Source organism: Mus caroli, unplaced genomic scaffold (assembly GCF_978045245.1).
Source record: "Mus caroli unplaced genomic scaffold, Mus_caroli_1 scaffold_8, whole genome shotgun sequence".
NCBI lineage: Eukaryota > Metazoa > Chordata > Mammalia > Rodentia > Muridae > Mus > Mus caroli.
The window spans coordinates 114624581-114640885 of NW_028227263.1; the positions used below are offsets into that span (position 1 = coordinate 114624581).

At 52.3% G+C, this 16305-nt stretch overlaps 5 protein-coding genes across 9 annotated transcripts; 2 read left to right on the forward strand and 3 right to left on the reverse strand.

Moving 5' to 3' along the window:
- Positions 1 to 530: 530 nt before the first annotated feature.
- On the reverse strand, positions 531 to 2934 carry Igflr1 (IGF like family receptor 1). Of its 2 annotated transcripts, none has more exons than XM_021166625.3 (4): positions 2122 to 2934; positions 1561 to 1748; positions 1062 to 1353; positions 531 to 910 (listed from the first exon to the last, which is right to left on the reverse strand). In XM_021166625.3, the coding sequence occupies exons 1-4, from the start codon at positions 2348 to 2350 to the stop codon at positions 585 to 587; spliced, it is 1035 nt and encodes a 344-aa protein (XP_021022284.1). In that variant the 5' UTR covers positions 2351 to 2934; the 3' UTR covers positions 531 to 584. The 2 variants fall into 2 exon arrangements, with proteins under 2 accessions (XP_021022284.1, XP_021022283.1); XM_021166624.3 differs by having other exon boundaries at positions 996 to 1353.
- Positions 2935 to 3150: 216 nt separating this feature from the next.
- U2af1l4 (U2 small nuclear RNA auxiliary factor 1 like 4) lies at positions 3151 to 5224 on the reverse strand. 2 transcript variants are annotated; one of them, XM_021166654.3, is made up of 8 exons: positions 5132 to 5224; positions 4912 to 4999; positions 4534 to 4600; positions 4399 to 4448; positions 4226 to 4324; positions 3920 to 4053; positions 3729 to 3824; positions 3151 to 3417 (listed from the first exon to the last, which is right to left on the reverse strand). In XM_021166654.3, exons 1-8 carry the CDS (start codon positions 5173 to 5175, stop codon positions 3333 to 3335), a joined length of 663 nt encoding a protein of 220 aa, XP_021022313.1. In that variant the 5' UTR covers positions 5176 to 5224; the 3' UTR covers positions 3151 to 3332. The 2 variants fall into 2 exon arrangements, with proteins under 2 accessions (XP_021022313.1, XP_021022314.1); XM_021166655.3 differs by having other exon boundaries at positions 4912 to 4974; positions 5123 to 5192.
- A 125-nt stretch (positions 5225 to 5349) lies between these two features.
- On the forward strand, positions 5350 to 6635 carry Psenen (presenilin enhancer, gamma-secretase subunit). Its single transcript, XM_021166676.3, has 4 exons — positions 5350 to 5472; positions 5586 to 5728; positions 6075 to 6179; positions 6365 to 6635. Exons 2-4 carry the CDS (start codon positions 5668 to 5670, stop codon positions 6502 to 6504), a joined length of 306 nt encoding a protein of 101 aa, XP_021022335.1. The 5' UTR covers positions 5350 to 5472; positions 5586 to 5667; the 3' UTR covers positions 6505 to 6635.
- A 2193-nt stretch (positions 6636 to 8828) lies between these two features.
- Positions 8829 to 13349, forward strand: Lin37 (lin-37 DREAM MuvB core complex component). The gene is made up of 9 exons (XM_021166647.3): positions 8829 to 9130; positions 10622 to 10697; positions 10901 to 10951; positions 11293 to 11322; positions 11402 to 11487; positions 11563 to 11729; positions 12796 to 12936; positions 13024 to 13097; positions 13177 to 13349. Exons 1-9 carry the CDS (start codon positions 9097 to 9099, stop codon positions 13256 to 13258), a joined length of 741 nt encoding a protein of 246 aa, XP_021022306.1. The 5' UTR covers positions 8829 to 9096; the 3' UTR covers positions 13259 to 13349.
- Hspb6 (heat shock protein family B (small) member 6) lies at positions 13342 to 16300 on the reverse strand. 3 transcript variants are annotated; one of them, XM_085841948.1, is made up of 3 exons: positions 16099 to 16300; positions 15292 to 15682; positions 13342 to 14570 (listed from the first exon to the last, which is right to left on the reverse strand). In XM_085841948.1, the coding sequence occupies exons 2-3, from the start codon at positions 15487 to 15489 to the stop codon at positions 14196 to 14198; spliced, it is 573 nt and encodes a 190-aa protein (XP_085698074.1). In that variant the 5' UTR covers positions 15490 to 15682; positions 16099 to 16300; the 3' UTR covers positions 13342 to 14195. The 3 variants fall into 3 exon arrangements, with proteins under 3 accessions (XP_085698074.1, XP_021022326.1, XP_085698073.1); XM_021166667.3 differs by lacking the exon at positions 16099 to 16300 and having other exon boundaries at positions 13342 to 14363; positions 14448 to 14570; positions 15292 to 16085; XM_085841947.1 differs by lacking the exon at positions 16099 to 16300 and having other exon boundaries at positions 15292 to 16091.
- Positions 16301 to 16305: the final 5 nt, after the last annotated feature.

Sequence of the window (16305 nt, forward strand, 5' to 3'; positions counted from 1 at the left end):
ATTAGATCCACAGCACACAAACTGACAAAGTGATGCACACTTGGTAAGTAAGGGCAGGAAGATCCAGGTTCTAGATTCTAGGAGTTCAAAGTCATTTTTAGTTTCACCTGGGGTTCAAGGCCAGCCTGCGCTACATGAAATCCAGCCTCAAGAGTCAGGGTCTGCCGGGCGTGGTGGCGCATGCCTTTAATCCCAGCACTCAGGAGGCAGAGGCAGGCGGATTTCTGAGTTCGAGGCCAGCCTGGTCTACAAAGTGAGTTCCAGGACAGCCAGGGCTACACAGAGAAACCCTGTCTCGAAAAACTAAAAAAAAAGTCAGGGTCTGTGAAGGCATCAGAGCAAGTGTGCTAGTTTCCACCTTCCTGGACAGCTGAGGGCAGACAGGTGAGTGATTCCAGGTAAGTGAGTGGCCAGGTAACATGGTCCTGTTTATACTGGAATGGATCCTTTATGGGAAAGGATGTCTGTTGACTTGAAGCTTGATCAAGATTGTACATTAAGAAGACCCCTTTAATGAAGACAGGCAGATACTGGCTTCAAGGGAAACTTTATTGATGGAGTACTAAGCCCCAGCAAACTCGGACTCAGCCAAGTTTGGATAGCACCTGCAGAGCATCTGTGCGACCTAGCTGAGCCAAATATGTGCCGAGTTGACCCAGAGTAGCAGAAGGCTCCCTTGCCACAACCATCTCAATCAGGGCCCGCAGGGGTGAGCGATTGGGCCGCAGTGAGTAGGCGAAGGTAGACCAGGTGGCAGGCAGCCCGTATCTTGCAGCCAGGTGTCGTGTGGTACCATAAGCCGTGCTCCCGCTAGGCCCAGGCTCAGGGTCCAGTAGCATAATGAGCTCCTCCAGAACTTCCAGCTCATCCAGCAGGAGAGAGAGGGGCTGAGAGGCCAGCCCCTGGAGCTCTGAAAGGCCGGCCGGGGAGGTGAGAGGAGGAAGAGGAAGCTTTGAGGCCACCCTCCCTCCTGGGCGGGGCTGTCTTACACTAACCCCAGCTTGAGAGCTGCAGCAGATTAGCTTTCCCTCTGTTTCTACTTCCCAATACCTCCAGGGTACCTGGGCAGGGCCAATAATGTAGAGAGGTGCTGGGATCTCCAAAAGTCGAGCTGGAACCAGGACGGTAACGGACTTTTCTCTTGAACAAAGAGAGCAAGACCACTGCCAATATCAGAAGCAGCACCAGCAACAGTGGCAACACTGCCAGAGGCAGCACTGAGGCTGGGACAAAACCTGGTCCGCTGGAGACCTCATTCTTGGTTGTGTGCCCAAGGCTCCACCTCCCAAGTGAGCTAGAGGCACCTGGGTCTTCAGGTTTAAGAGGACAGACATCCTTGGGAGGGACAGGCTTCTGGGAACAGAGGTTTGAGAGTGAAACAAGAGGACCCGTCAGCCCAAGCCGGCTCCCATCCCTTAGGTCCCTAAATGGAGCTCCCTCTCCTCCCTGCCTCACCCACCCCCTTCAGGCACTCCACTTGGGGTGAGGCTCCCCCTCTGACCCCAGCTTTACCCATGGAACCACAGGCAAGCTCTGACCCATACCCCAGGAGTCTAGCACCTTTCTACACTGCTTGTGGGTTCTACCAGGGCTCTCCATGTGAGCTGGGGCTGCGGCGGCTCCGCTGCTACACTGGCTACACAGCTCTGTGCCATTGGGGTTGCAATACCCAGGGGAACACTTTTTGAAAGGATGTGCTACAGTGTCGCCGAAGTCATTGAGCCCGCAGTTTTCCGTAAACTCGTAATCTAGTGGGAGACAATGGAGCACAGGCTCTCCCTCTAATCCCACTAGACCATTTCTCTTCAAACCCTCATGAGGACCCTACCCCTTCCCCCATCACTCTACCAAGCCCTGCCCTCACTATAAATAAAGCCACTATAAATAAAGTCCATTCTCCCCATGCCCTCCACTCAGAGGTAAAGTTTGCTCTTGGTTGTCCCCATTGTAACTGGTCTTTTCTGCACAAGCTTAACCTGTGTCCACCCCCACAGCCTTACCTGCCTAAGACCCAGCACATCTACTCCCCAAAGAAGCCCACTGCAAGGCTGGCAACAACCTTGCCACTTGCTAGCGCCCCTGTTCTCTACACCATCTAGTGCACACCCAGTCACTGCTCACCAGGACATGCAGGAGGCCCAAAGCGTTGCAGGCAGCGGCTGCAGCACCTCTTGTCAGAGTTCCAGTACTCAAGGTGGCCACAGAAGCGAGAGGCTTCCATTGACGCAGCCCGGGTCAGAAGCAGCACCACCACCGCCACTGTCCAGAAAAGCCAGCTGGGCCCCATCTCAGCAGAGCCTGCAGCTTGAGGGCTGTGACCACTTCCACCCACACTGTTTCTGTAGCACATTCCAGGAAGTCCAAGGCAGAAGAAAACGGTGGATGTGGGGTCACTGACTTCCAGCACCTCTTTGGGAGCTGGCCTGTCTCATACCCAACTCCAAGCCCACAAGGCGGATAAAGAACTTGATGGGGATCACCGGATTATTTGTGATCTTACATACCTGCCTTCTCATTTTCATCTCTAAGATGGGGTAACAGAACCTGTCTCACTGGGTGAAGGCGGTGTGTGTGTGTGTGTGTGTGTGAGAGAGAGAGAGAGAGAGATAATCTACTTAAAAGATCACAATAGGCGTAGTGTGCACACTTCCATCTCAGCACTTCAAGTACAGGCAGGAGCATCTCTTGTAAACCTGAGGCCAGCATGGGCTACACAGCAAGTTCCAGGCCACTCAGGCCAGAGCGAGTAAAACCCTGCTTCAGAAACAAAACAAACACGCCAGACACCACAGTACCTAGCAGAGAGTAAACTTAGTTCAGAGTTTTGTAAGTGTTAGGAATTAGGTAGTGCCTTCATTTCAGGGTGGTATGGTGGGTTTCAATTACCAGGCCTAACCTACTGTAAACTCTCACCAGTACCTAGGCACCTCTCCTTTTCTAACTCCCATCTCTGTTAGGAATCTTCTGGCCTGCCACAAACAGGCACCTGTCCCTAAAAGGCACCTAGAATGGATAATCTGAGGTTATAGGTATTAAAGCAGCCCCAACTTACCAGTGCAGACCCAGACCCCAAGCTGGCTCCAAGTTCCTCTGTGACTGTGGTTGGCTTACACCCATTCTTAGGTTGGGGGTGGAAGGAAACCACAGACCTTGATTGACAAACTTCTTAACCTTTATTGGAGGAGGGACAGGAGGAGGTTCCTGTGTCGAACAGATTATATTATGAAGCTCTGAAGCCTGGGGATGCTGGGACTGGAGAGTGAAGGGCACTTTGAAAAGGGACGCTGGACAGGAACATCTATGCCCTTGGGTGGAGAGCAAGGGCACCAGTCTCAGAAGCGACCATGCCGGTGGTCTGGGGAACGACGTCGGTTCCTTTCTCGGGGACGGTGACCTGTGTGGGACCTTGGAGGTGACCTAAGAATTGGGAAGAGGAGTGGACAGAGATGGGTAGGAATAGTTAAGAGTGGTCAAGATTTTTCCAGGCCTGTCTCTTAGGGATAGGTGGCTGGTAATGTCATCTGAGGATTGGTACTCAGGGACAGGTACCCAAGCTGGTGGTGGGTATGAGGTTTACACTGTTTGGGGCACTAAGACTAAAGTACTTCTACCCAGGCAAGGCTCAAAACTCTATTTAGAGCACAAGAGCCTCGGGATGGTAGGCCCACAAGTTAGCATCAGGCTCATTCTAGGGTACAGGAGAACACAGCACCCTGGGTCTGAGGTACCTATGCCTGGGTCCTCGCCCATAGAGCTGCCGGCGCAAGTTCCGAGATATGGGTCGTAGGTGCATAAAGTTGCAGAAGCCACCTCGGGTGCATTCCCTAAAGACAGAGAAGGCCACCATCACTAAAAACTCCCTATCAAACACTCAAGCTTCTGGGACTCTGATGCCCGGCCTATTTTTACGCTACCTTACCCCATTTCATACTGCCGGCAGCAGGACTCTCGGAAGTCAGTGACCGGAGACAGCTCAGCGTGCACAGCCTGCCCGTTGAACCAGCGGTTATTGAGTTCCGCTACAGCCCGCTCTGCATCCTCCTCCCGCCGGAACTGAGGGGAAAGTGGGTGACCATGGGCTGTGGAATTCAAGATCTTCAGGGGACTAGTCAGCTCTGAGGCTGGACTCAACTTATCGATAGTCCTCAGGTTGGGAGGTTTCAGTGGTGGCCATAGGCACTGAAATGTTTCCACTTCTGGGTTCTAAGCAGGGGGCAACAGGCACCTTAACATAGACATTGCCCACGAGGTGGTCCCCGAGGTTGTCACACACATTCATCTCTTCAATCTCTCCATACTTCTCCTGCAGTTCTGTGAATACCTCCTGCAGAAGATGGGGAGAAGCAGCTCAGCTAAGGTCTGGCACACAGGAAACCCAGTTACCCTGGCAACCCTCACCTCAAAGAAGTTATCATAGTGTTCTTGCACCTCCACGTCGCTCACGTGACCTGGAGGAGGGATGGAGGGTGAAATGAGGGCGTAAACTGCTGGGGCTGTCTGCCCAGTCCCTGAACTATCTAGCTTTTTACTCACAGTGTGATCCATCTGCAGTTTGGGCTGTGTTCTGTGGATTCCGGTACAAGTTGAGCAGGACTATGGTCTGAACAAAATTTAAAAGAGACCTGAGCTCAGACAGAAAGCAGGGCTGCATACAGTGTGAGTATGAAGTTAGGGAGAGAGAGAGAGATGAGCCAGTGGAGTCAGAGACTCCAAAACTACCTAGCCAGCCAGGGGGCGTGGCCAGTGTTCATGGGAGGCGGGGTCCAGTCCCGGGGAAAAAGGGTCTGCTACCCAGAGGGCCAGGTCAGAAAGCAAAGAGGGGTAGGATTGGCTTTAGAAATCCGGAAGAGGCGGGACCCCGAGATGATGGACAGCAGGTGAAGCGCGGGGAGGCGTGAATCTGGGTCTCACCTGGCTGAAAGTCGGTTTGTTGTGAAGTCGGGAGCACCGGTCCCCGTGCCGGCAGGCTCCAATCTTAAAGTAAAAAGAGCAGTTAACCCTGGAAGAGGTGCAAAGACAGAGGTAAACCGAGGGCCGGGAAGGCCGGGTATCCCGCGAACACTGTCCGTCCAGCCCGTAGGGACCCAAGTGCCCCGGCTCCCTGAGAGGCTACTCCCTTCACCATTCTCACTTGTCCTTCTCAGTCCCGAATATCGAAGCTAAATATTCAGACATTTTTACCCGAACACTCCAACGCGCCTGCTCCTTGCGTCACTTCCGTTGCTTAGGAGCGTTGGGAAGTGTAGTTTCTGCCTGTGGTGCTACTGCGCACGCGTGTTAGAGGCCAGCGGGGCGTCCACGACCGTCAAGCGCATGTTTTTCTGGGAGCGCATGCGTACAACGTAACCGAGGGAGGGAGGGGGCGAGGGGGGGGCTGGGCAGGAAAAAAAAAAAAAAAGCGACAACAAACTCCATTGAAAACTGCGGCATCTCCCGCAAAGGAATCCCAGGCAGAAGGGATAAACCGCACTGGTGAGTTGAGAGTTGTCTGCTATACCCTAGCTAGACAGGGAACTTCCTCGTCCCACGAGCCTGTTCCGAGGTACCCTTCCCGTAGCCAACGCTCCTCTAATTTGTCGTAATAGGGGCGTGGTTGCTCGTGATCTTGCGCCTGTCATTTGGGTCTTGCTCTGCAGACCCTTAGGACCACCGGGCTCCAGCGCAACTATGAACTTGGAGCGGGTATCCAATGAGGAGAAGTTGAACCTGTGCCGGAAGTACTATCTTGGTAAGGCCGGTCCCCTAAGGTTTCGGGGATAATAGAGGGGATCGGACTGGAGCGCCCAAGACAAGAGGGCATATGAGCCTGAATTCGTGGGAACGCAGACTCTAGGGAGGCTTTCAGGAAGGAGGAAACTTTGTTCTCTCACTCAGAGTCCCAATGAGCAGTGAAGAAAGAATGAACGAACGCCTGGGAGGAGACAGTCCTTAGATTAGAGCCCGCACCCCACAGCCCCTAACAGCAGGGATCTCCAGTTAAACGTGGGAGAGGACCTTCCAAAGGGGCTTTCTAAGGTGGAGATTAGGAAAGCTCTTTACTGTCGTTTGACAAAGTGTGGGTTTCTTTTTCCTAGGTGGATTTGCGTTCCTGCCTTTTCTTTGGTTGGTCAACATTTTCTGGTTCTTCAGAGAGGCGTTCCTCGCCCCAGCCTACACAGAGCAGAGCCAAATCAAAGGCTGTGAGTTCTAGGGCACCAGCAAAAAAAAAAAAAAAAAAAGACAGTGGGTGGTTGGGTGGTTGGGATGATGGAGGCTCCAGAACTCGAGGAGATCTGTGTCCGAGATGAACGGGCTGTCCTGGGTGGGTCCAGCTCCCCCCAGAGCAGCTGGAGGCCAACTCTCCCACCCTTGTTCTTCACTCTAGATGTTTGGCGCTCAGCTGTGGGCTTCCTCTTCTGGGTGATCATTCTCGCCACCTGGATCACCATCTTCCAGATCTACCGGCCCCGCTGGGGTGCTGTTGGGGACTACCTCTCCTTCACCATTCCCCTGGGCACTCCCTAACAACTTCATAAGCTGCTGATCTGTTCTTTCTCCCAGGATGAAGGCTTCTCTGCTCTAGGCTTTCCCTCAGACCCTGAAGACATCTGTTTCTCATTTTCCCATCTGCCCCAATAAAGGACCCTAACTTTAAATATTGAATTCTTGGGATCTTTCGGAGGCAGGAGGATAAAATGATTGCTAACACTCAAAGGCACTTACTGAATGTGTTACATGTTAGGCTTTGTGCTTTTACTCAGTGTATGAATTTTTATTTATTAACTACTGTTAGTACCCTTCTGAAATAAGAACTTTCCTGCTTCGGAAAGAAATGACGCTCCCACTTTGAGGGGCCCCTATCTTGCACTAGTAGTTGTGAATTTAAGATTTATTTACTTTATGTATATGAGGACACCAGTGCTCTCTTCAGAGATTCCAGAAGAGGGCATCTGGGTGTGAGCCACCATGCGGTGGCTGGGATTTGAACTCAGGACCTGTAGAAGAGCAGTCAGTGCTCTTACCCGCTGAGCCACCTCTCCAGCCAGGTAGTTGTGGATTTAAAAACACAGCTTTCTGAACTGGAGCGGTAGTTTACTGGCAGTGCACTCTGTTAACATGCAGAGGGTGCTAGGTTCCATTCCTATCCTGACAAACCAAGCAAGAGAATCACTTCTTGTTCTAGGCTTTGGTAGTCTCTGCCAAGGAAGAATTCACATTTCTCCCTCTAAGTGAGGTGTCTTCAACAAGAGAAATATCCAGGAGCTTCCTTAGGACAGTTTCCTTGACTTTCCTATTCTTTATTCTTGTTGTTGTTGGTGGTGGTGGTTGGTTGGTTTGTTTTGTTTTTTTGAGACAGGGTTTCTCTGTGTAGCCCTGGATGTCCTGGGACTCACTCTGTAGACCAGGCTGGCCTCGAACTCAGAAATCCGCCTGCCTCGAACTCAGAAATCCGCCTGCCTCTACCTCCCAAGTGCTGGGATTAAAGGCGTGTGACACCACGCCCGCCACTATTCTTTATTCTTGATTTAGTTTGTGTGTGTGTGTGGACTTTTATGTAGTGTCCATGGGAATCAGAAGAGGACATCGCCATCCCCTAGAACTGCAGTTACACATGGTTGTTAGTCACCATGTGAATCCCCTTAACTACTGAGCTCAACAAGTGAGCGAGCCCTTTCTCTGGCATCTTGATCTTCTCATTTAAAATTTCATGGCCGGTCAGTGGTGGCTCACGTCTTTAATCCCACTTGGGAGGCAGAGGCAGGCAGATTTCTGAGTTTGAGGCCAGCCAGGTCTACAGAGTGAGTTCCAGGACAGCCAGGGCTACACAAGAGAAACCCTGTCTCAAAACAACAACAAAGACAAAAAAACCACCTAAATAATAAATAAATAAAATTTCATGATTTTGGTGGCTTATGTCTGGAACCACAGCATTTGGGAGGCAGAGGCATGGTGGGTTTCTGTGGCTTCCAGGCCAGCTGGGGTTTGTAGTGATCCCTGTGTCGATATAATTTCAGCAGAGTCTAGTGAGATAACTCAGTGGTAGGGACACTTGCTGCCAATCCTGACCTGCGTTCGATCCTCAAATTCTGCAAGTGATCTGACTGCTACAGGTATGCCCCACCCCACCCCACCCCACCCCCAATAAGTTAAGAAAAAGCATATACCCAGCAGGTTGTGGTGGTGTTAATCACACACTTGAGAGGCTGAGGCAGGAGGTCTTCCGGGAGTTCAGAGACAGCTTGGGTCACATAGATAGTGAATTTCAGGCTAGACTGAGCCAGAGTGAGGCAATAAATAAATAATAAAGTCTCAGTCCCCACTTCGATGTTCCCTGTTGAGTATTTTTACATATTTGTGTGTTCCCATTACATTTTACTTAGAATTTTTGGCTTGTTTATTGACTATCGTCTATTCTCTACACGATAAGACACATTATCAGCAAGGATGTTTGCCTGTTTTGCTCGTTAAAGCATCCTCACTATCTGGATGAGTACCCAGCGCTTTTAATATTTAAATGAAAGAGAGTTAGCTGAGAAATACACCTAGCGAGCTCTCTGTAAGAAAGGATCCAGTCCGTCTCCAGATTGATCTTCCTGTGAAGGATGTCAGTGACTATGATAGTTACTTAGGAGCTGGAAATAGGTTTATTGGCAATGCTAAAATATAACACTACAAATCCCGAAAAGCCTTGGGATGTCTGAGTCTTTGCTTCCCAGAGTGCTCTGTGCGGCGCAGGCGCATTACCTCCGGAAGTTTGAATCACAACCCCCACCTCCGCCCCCCCAGGTGCCTGGCTTGTCGTTGGTTTGTTTCCGGATACAGGGAAGGTGGAGCCTAAGGCTGGGGAGCCAATAGTACAGGCTGTAAATTGGCCAGCAAATGAAATTGACGTTTTCATCAACTAGTGGGAAAAAGCAGTTGTCAAAGGGTCCCGCCTACAGAAGGGAAAGAAGGGAAGTGGCCGCCAAGGCAGTCGCAGCTGGACAGTGCTCAGGCCTGAGGACCAGTGGTGCTCAGACTTACCTTTGACCTTTCCCTGCCCGCCTTCCGCCTAGCTTTTGAACCACACCTCCTCCAAGTTTTTCTGATCCAGCGCATTAGACCTGCACCCAAAGCATGTTCCCGGTAAAGGTGAAAGTGGAGAAATCAGGTGAGGACTGGGGATCCAGGAGAGAGATGTTAATCGTGAAAAAGGGGAGTATGCGACATCTCTCTGCAGCCCATATGACAGGATCCTCTAAAAAGGGTCCTTTTCTTTTTCTACCTCACTTTCCCCATTTCTGACAGTGGGCATGAGCCATCAAATGCGGTGTGTCCCTGAAGTACAGGGAATCAATCCTCACTGGCTGTGCATTCCAATAACGCTAGAGTGTAGGGTGATAAATAGACAAGGTGGGAGGAGTGGCAGTGTGTAGGAAGGAAACGGGCAGCAGAGCATCTAGGGCGACTGCAGCCGTGAGGAAACGGAGGCAGAGAGATGGGAGGGGAGGAGGAAGGATCTGTGGATTCCGGGAAGGGGCTTTCGACTTTTCCTTTGAGGGAAATGGGTAGTCTAGGGAGGCTTTTGAAGGAGTGAGTTAGTAAAGGTACACCCCAAAATGCAAAACAAAAACAAACAAACAACAAAGCTTGAGTGGGGATCCTCCGAGATGCAGTGAGTGGAGAGAGGGCTGTTTGTGTTGGCAGCTGCCTTTAATCCCAGGGCATAGAGAACAGAGACAGACCGATCTCTGAAGTCAAGGCCAGTTTGACCTACTTAGCAAACAACATGCCAACCCAAGGCTATATAGTGAAGAACTGAGGGTGGGAGGAGAGAAATACATATAGTGGAGGGAGCCTCACTACAACTATGCAGGTAGGACTAGGGTGGGTTTGGAAACGCCAGACTGAGTAAAGACCCCATTTTCTGGGGTCAGGATTGTAGACGCCTTGAGGGTTCTGTGCTGGAGAAGATCAAAGCCACGTTGTGTTGTCTGTCTGTTTTTGTATTTTTTTCTTTCTTTTGCTTATTGTTTGAGAGAGGATCTTTCATTGCTGAGGCCGACCTTGAGACTCTTGATCTTCCTACCTCAGCCTCCAGAGTGCTGGGATAGCAGACATATGCTATTATGCCCAGTAGGCTTGGCTTTCTTTTAGGAAAGTTCTGTTGTCTGCCTTATAAAAGGAGGTGGATCAGAAAAGATGACAGAGGCTAGGCGCTGGGTGGGAGGAAAAGGCGAGGTAGGGAGGGGATATATTGACAGACTCCCACAAGCCAAGTGAGCTGAGACTGGGGCTGGGAAAGGAGTGCCCACAGCGAGTCAGGAGCCTGTGGGCCGGCTAGTCACGCCTCGTGGGGAGAATCCAGGGAGCGGAGTGGGTTTCGAGAAGGAGACCTCAGTGGAAATACCCTAAGGGCTGTCCATGGAAGGTGTCCAGATCCTAGATTCCTGAGTAGGTGTTGGAGAGAAAAGCAGTGGTAGCAGCTATGCCCTTGGCCCCGCCTAAGGCTCTGTCACCCTGGTTCTGTCTTTAGTCGGTCTCTCCACTGAGTGGCACTAAAGCTGCTTTCCAACTACCTGGACCAGACAGGACGTAGGATCGCCTCCCACAGCGAATGTGGGAGGCGCACACAGAGCTGATTCCTACCTTCTACCCTCAGAGATGGAGATGGCCAAAGCCCGGAACCAGCTGGATGCCGTTCTTCAGTGTCTGCTGGAGAAGAGCCACATGGACAGGTTGGAATCTGGTCCAGCCTGGGGAACCACAGGGTGGGAACTGTTTGGACTGACTCTGATTGTTGGAGGGGGGATCTGGATGGGAGGCTGGAGGCTGCCTAGGGTGAAAAGTGTCCCATGGAATGTTTCGTGGGATGACTACTTAATAGCATCACGCTCTGGGTCCTTGGTACCCTAAGCCAATAGTGCTTTTTTGTTCTCAGGGAACGCCTGGATGAAGAGGCTGGGAAAACCCCCTTGGATACGCACAACAAGTAAGGGACTTTGATGGGATTTAGTCCTGAGAGTTTGGGTTAGGTAGCTTTTCTCTCTGCTGAGTTCTAACCATCTTACATAGACAAAGATACCTGTTGTATAAGTGGCTAACACCTTAGGGGCGGGTATTGGTGGGATACAAGGCCCAAGGGGTACCAATAATCCCCAGGATGTTCATTTTTGTTTGTTTTTAGCACTAGCAATAGAACCCCAGGGCTCTTGCCCATGCTAGGCAAATGCTCTCTTCCTGAACTACATCACTTCCGCCTTGGGGGGCAGCGTTGAGCAGATGTTTATTAAAGGCTCGTTCGGCCTCCTGACACCATGTCTCTCCCTGCAGGGATTGTTCCATTGCTGCCACAGGCAAAAGGTAAGGTGGCTGGGACCCCAGCCCACTAAAAGGTTCCCAGTCCCCAGCTCCGGGCCTGACACTCAACTTAACCACACAGGCCATCTGCCCGCTTCCCCCACCAGCGGAGGAAGAAGAGGAGGGAGATGGAGGATGGGCTCCCTGAGGGGGGTCCTCAGAGATCCAGTGAGTAGGCAGGGGACTGAGAGGGTGGGTGTGGAGCCAGGAACTACACATTTATCGCCTACCTTACCACCCCAGATACGTACGTGATCAAGCTATTTGACCGGAGTGTGGACTTGGCCCAGTTCAGTGAGAACACACCACTGTACCCCATCTGCCGCGCCTGGATGCGCAACAGCCCCACAGTGCGAGAGCGCGAGCGCTCACCCGGCTCTCCACTGCCTCCTCTGCCCGAGGATGGAGAGGTAGGATGAGTTCAATCAGGAGGCCAGATTGAACAGTGGGTGGGTAAGTCAACAACTCCCCCACAGTGGTAGATAGGTTTAACGTCTGGGCCCCCTCAATGGATAGAGAATCAGGTAGGACAGATAGCTATTTGCTCTTAGGACTATGGACAGAGGTCCCTAGGCCAGATAGATATGGCTTCCTAGGGAACAGGGGTTCTAAAAAATAAAGGGCTGAACAGGGATCTTAAGTGCAAACAGATGTGGCTACCAGACGGGGCCTTGGTGAGCACCTGTGGACCTTATGGGCTGGGTGGAGGGTAACAGGTTTGGAACTCATCTGGCCTGAAAGGGTAGGCATGGATTCCTGGGACAGATACATGACTTTGATTCTTGGGGCTCTCAAGATAAAAGTAGACATGAAACCCCCCGCCCTAGACAATTGCTTAAAGAAAGCATCTTGACCACCCCGTGCCCCTGGGCTGACAGATATAGATGGAATTCCCTGGGCTTGGCAAAGGTAGACAAGGGTTCTCAGGCTGACAAGAAGACACGGTCCCTAGAACAGGATGACTATCTTCTAGCTCATAAAGGCATGTCCCTTCTACTGTGACTTCTCCAAGTACAGGTTTCTGGGTAGACCCCTCATGTCCGTCTTGCTGGGAAAGGTAGGAGCGATGACACGTACTTTCTTTCTTTTTCTTTTTTTTTTTTTTTTCCAAGTCAGGGTTTTTCTGTATAGCCCTAGCTGTCCTGGAACTCACTTTGTAGACCAGGCTGGCCTGGAACTCAGAAATCCACCTGCCTCTGCCTCCCGAGTGCTGGGATTAAAGGCGTGCACCACCGTGCCCGGCCTTTCTAAAGGACTTTATTCTTTTTTTTTTTTTTTTTTTTGGTTTTTCGAGACAGGGTTTCTCTGTATAGCCCTGGCTGTCCTGGAACTCACTCTGTAGACCAGGCTGGCCTGGAACTCAGAAATCCGCCTGCCTCTGCCTCCCAAGTGCTGGGATTACAGGCGTGCACTACCATGCCCAGCGGCATGTACTGTTCTGACTCTTGGGTCTCGTCTGGGGCTTTGTCTCCCCAGGGTTCAGAGATCATCAACAGCAAAAGCCGTGATGTGTACAAGCTGCCTCCACCCACAGCCCCTGGACCACTTGGAGATGCCTGTAGATCCAGAATTCCATCCCCACTGCAGCCTGAGACCCAGGGTACCCCCGATGACGAAGTAGGTATCCAAGGCTGGCCTGGAGCTTCAGGGCATGTTGGGAGGGCTAGGACACGGTCACCCAGCTGAGCCTCTCTGTCCATGCAGCCTTCCGAGCCTGAACCTTCTCCTTCCACACTTATCTATCGCAACATGCAACGTTGGAAACGCATACGCCAGAGGTGAGTGTGCCCTGCCTCACTTGCTGCTTGTCCCAGTGTCCTCTGTAGCAGTTGCTAAATCCTCCCTCTGCATTCCTAGGTGGAAGGAGGCATCTCATCGGAACCAGCTCCGTTACTCAGAAAGTATGAAGATCCTACGGGAGATGTATGACCGGCAGTGACCTTCCCAATAACCCCACCCCAATAAACCTGCCCCCCAACCCACACTGGCCAGACCATCGTTCCTGGCCCAGACATAAGGCAGTTGACAAATCTCAAGTGCATTTATTGGGGACTGATGGTAGGAAGGCCTGCGGAGATGGGAAATGTTGGCAGTGAAGGTGTGACCTTAGAGAATGGCAGATGTGGAGGAGGCTCCCTAAGACATCTGGCTGCAGATGGGCAGCCGGGACAGAGGAACTCAAGGGTTCTTGTTCATTGGCCTAGCATATCTGGAGACGTTGAAGTGTCCATACAATTTGAGTTGGGGTTCCTGGTTAGTTGGGAATAGGTTTCCCAAGACTTGGAAGTCAGAATAGTATTCAAGAATTCGGGTGCCTGGAGTTTTAAGTGGGAAAGTGGGCTGGGGCAGAGGAGCATTAGGTTACAAGAGCAGGACTAGTGGGTAGGACGGGTGGACTAGGCTTGGATGTGCTGATGTGGAAAGCCCATGCAGTTTCTCCATGTGGAGAATTAGGTGACTACACTGTACTCTGGTGTCACCTTGGGGTATTCTACACAGGTTACAAGTGCGGTAGGAGGCCTGAGTGGTGATAGAAGCCCAAAGTGGGGTCAGTTTGATGGGAGCCTTGGCTGAGGGGTGACAGTAGTGTTTGTGTTGTCCCTAGAGAGGTGTCCTGGGTCGGGCCGGAAAGCTGGGAGAGGGCTTAGGGAGGGTGTCTAGGTTCCTAGGGCTCAGGTAGGCTTAGGGAGGCTGTCTAGGTTACTAAGGCTCAGGTAGGGTTTGGGGTGGAAAGGTCTCCGGAGGACATCTAGATGTGGTTGGGAAGGGCTGTCTTGACAGCGATTGGGACATCTGGCTGGGCAGTGGAGTCAGATCGGCTTTTAAAAGAGAGCCTAAAGAGGCTTCCTGGGTTCGGTCCTGTGCTGCTGGGACCCCTACTTGGCAGCAGGTGGTGACGGAAGTTGGGCCTGGGCCGACGCTGGTGTGGCCTGGATGGACAGGACACCCTCAGGAGACAGTGCTGAGGTCACAGCAGCAGGGTCCACACCAGGAGGCAGGCGGTATCGGCGGTGGAACTCTCGAGCAATGAATCCGTGTTCATCCTGAGGGTGGGGTACAGGGAGAGATGGGCTTGAGACTCCTACCCTCCTGCTTACCCCGCTCCCCAGTCTGGCATGCAGACCTACCGGGCGCTCCTCGTGCCGAGCATGGACCTCCACATGGTCGTCAACCACCTTGACAGAGATTTCCTCTGGCAAGAAGTGCTTCACATCCAGCAGCACGGAAAAATACCCAGAGTCGGTGGGCACCTGCACACATGGCCGGTAGGGGTGGGATGTTGATCGGATAGGGGTCTTGGCTTCTGGGACCCAGCACTCTCTATGTAACATAGGTTACAGTGCTGCTGCCGAGGACTTGTGTAGACTGTCCCCTCTAAGCCACCAGAACCTCAACCTCATAATAACTGGCCCCCCTCCCCTTCAGACACTGGGTCCACCTCTTTGTGGTAACCAAGTTAGATATCTACCCTATAACCCCTCACCCCATGTCCTTGACTCCACAGTCACCATGTCTCTGCTATGAGACCCCACCATGCTAGCGACCAAGATGCCACTTCCCCATCGCCAGAGTTCTTAGGTCATGGGACCTCCTATGCCCTTCATGGGTACTTTCCCCTCGTTTTAGAGTGCCCAAGACCCCCTTCATCAAATCACAGGACCCCTCTTGAAGATGCAGCATCACCATACGCAACCCTAGGAACATTACAGCCCGTCGGGACTCATTTGTCCTTTCCCCCAGATTCCCTGCTCACTTGCCCCACCCTTTACCCCCTCAGAAGATCAGTACGGGGGGGGGGGCTCAGAATAACGCACTCAAGGGACACCCAATGGCCCCACTGAGGGGCGACATTCTCCTCTAAGTTAAAAATCAACAGACATTCCCGCACCCCCGGCCCGGGGTTAGACACCCCCCCCCCGCGGCCCCCAGTCTTGTTAGTAGTTGAATTGGCCCTCTCCCTAGGCCTGGCACCTGGGCTGTGGGTAACGCCACACTGGGGGCGCGCAGATAGTAGGGGGCGATCGCAGCAGGGCACAGTGAAGCCAGCTCTGCCTCAAGCAGCCCTTCGCCGAAACGCTGGTCAAAGAGGCGTCCCGGAGCAGAGAAACCCGGTAAAGGAGCTGAAGCACGGCGCAGCCAAGAAGGCTGCACAGGCACGGGGATCTCCATCCTGTTCCTACGCTGCCACCCTGGGCCCCGCAGTGCCCAAACGCACGCTGACTCCGATTTATACTGTGCCCTGTGCCGCCCCTGCGGCGGGCCTCTCAGGGACACTGGGATTGAGGCCAAACTCAGCCATTAGTATTCCTTATTTAGAAACTTCAATAATTACTTGGCCAGTTATTAAACGCCTGCTGGATGCCTGGAAAAGGACACCAGGGAAATGTCATTAAGCCTTTTTCCATTTCTAGAAGGGGAAGCTAAAGGTCTAGGAGGCAGACCCTTATAGGTGTGGCTAATCATTGTGGCAGTTGGGACCCTGGGTCCCGATTAGTCCACCAAAGAGTTCTCAGTCCTCTTAATCCATCTCCCGCCGGGCTGGCAGCTCTGAGGATGACGCATCAGTCTTAGTAACAGACTCCTGGAGAATGCTGCACCCATGCCAGGCAGTCAGGAGGACACAGAACAGACCCTACCCCAGAGTAGGTCGGGCCTAATTCTGTGCCTCTGACTCAGCCTCGGGTGCTCAGCGGCCAGGGGGCATGAGCATGAACACTCCAGGTTGGCCCCCGGGGGCTGCGCGCCGGGGCCCGAAATAGCTCGTTTTGATCCCACTACCTGGGCCAGGAGCCCGGGCCTGGCAAGGAGTACGACCAGCTGCTCAAGAGGAAACTGGTTAAGGTGACCATCAGGACGGGATAGCAGTCAAAGTAAAGACAGACGTCTCGGGTTAGCCCTGCAATAGTAGTTAGTTTAGGCTGGAGCCAGGCCTTCGCTCCTACAGGTATCCTGGCGGTTAGAAATAAGGACTGAGTAAAAGCCAGG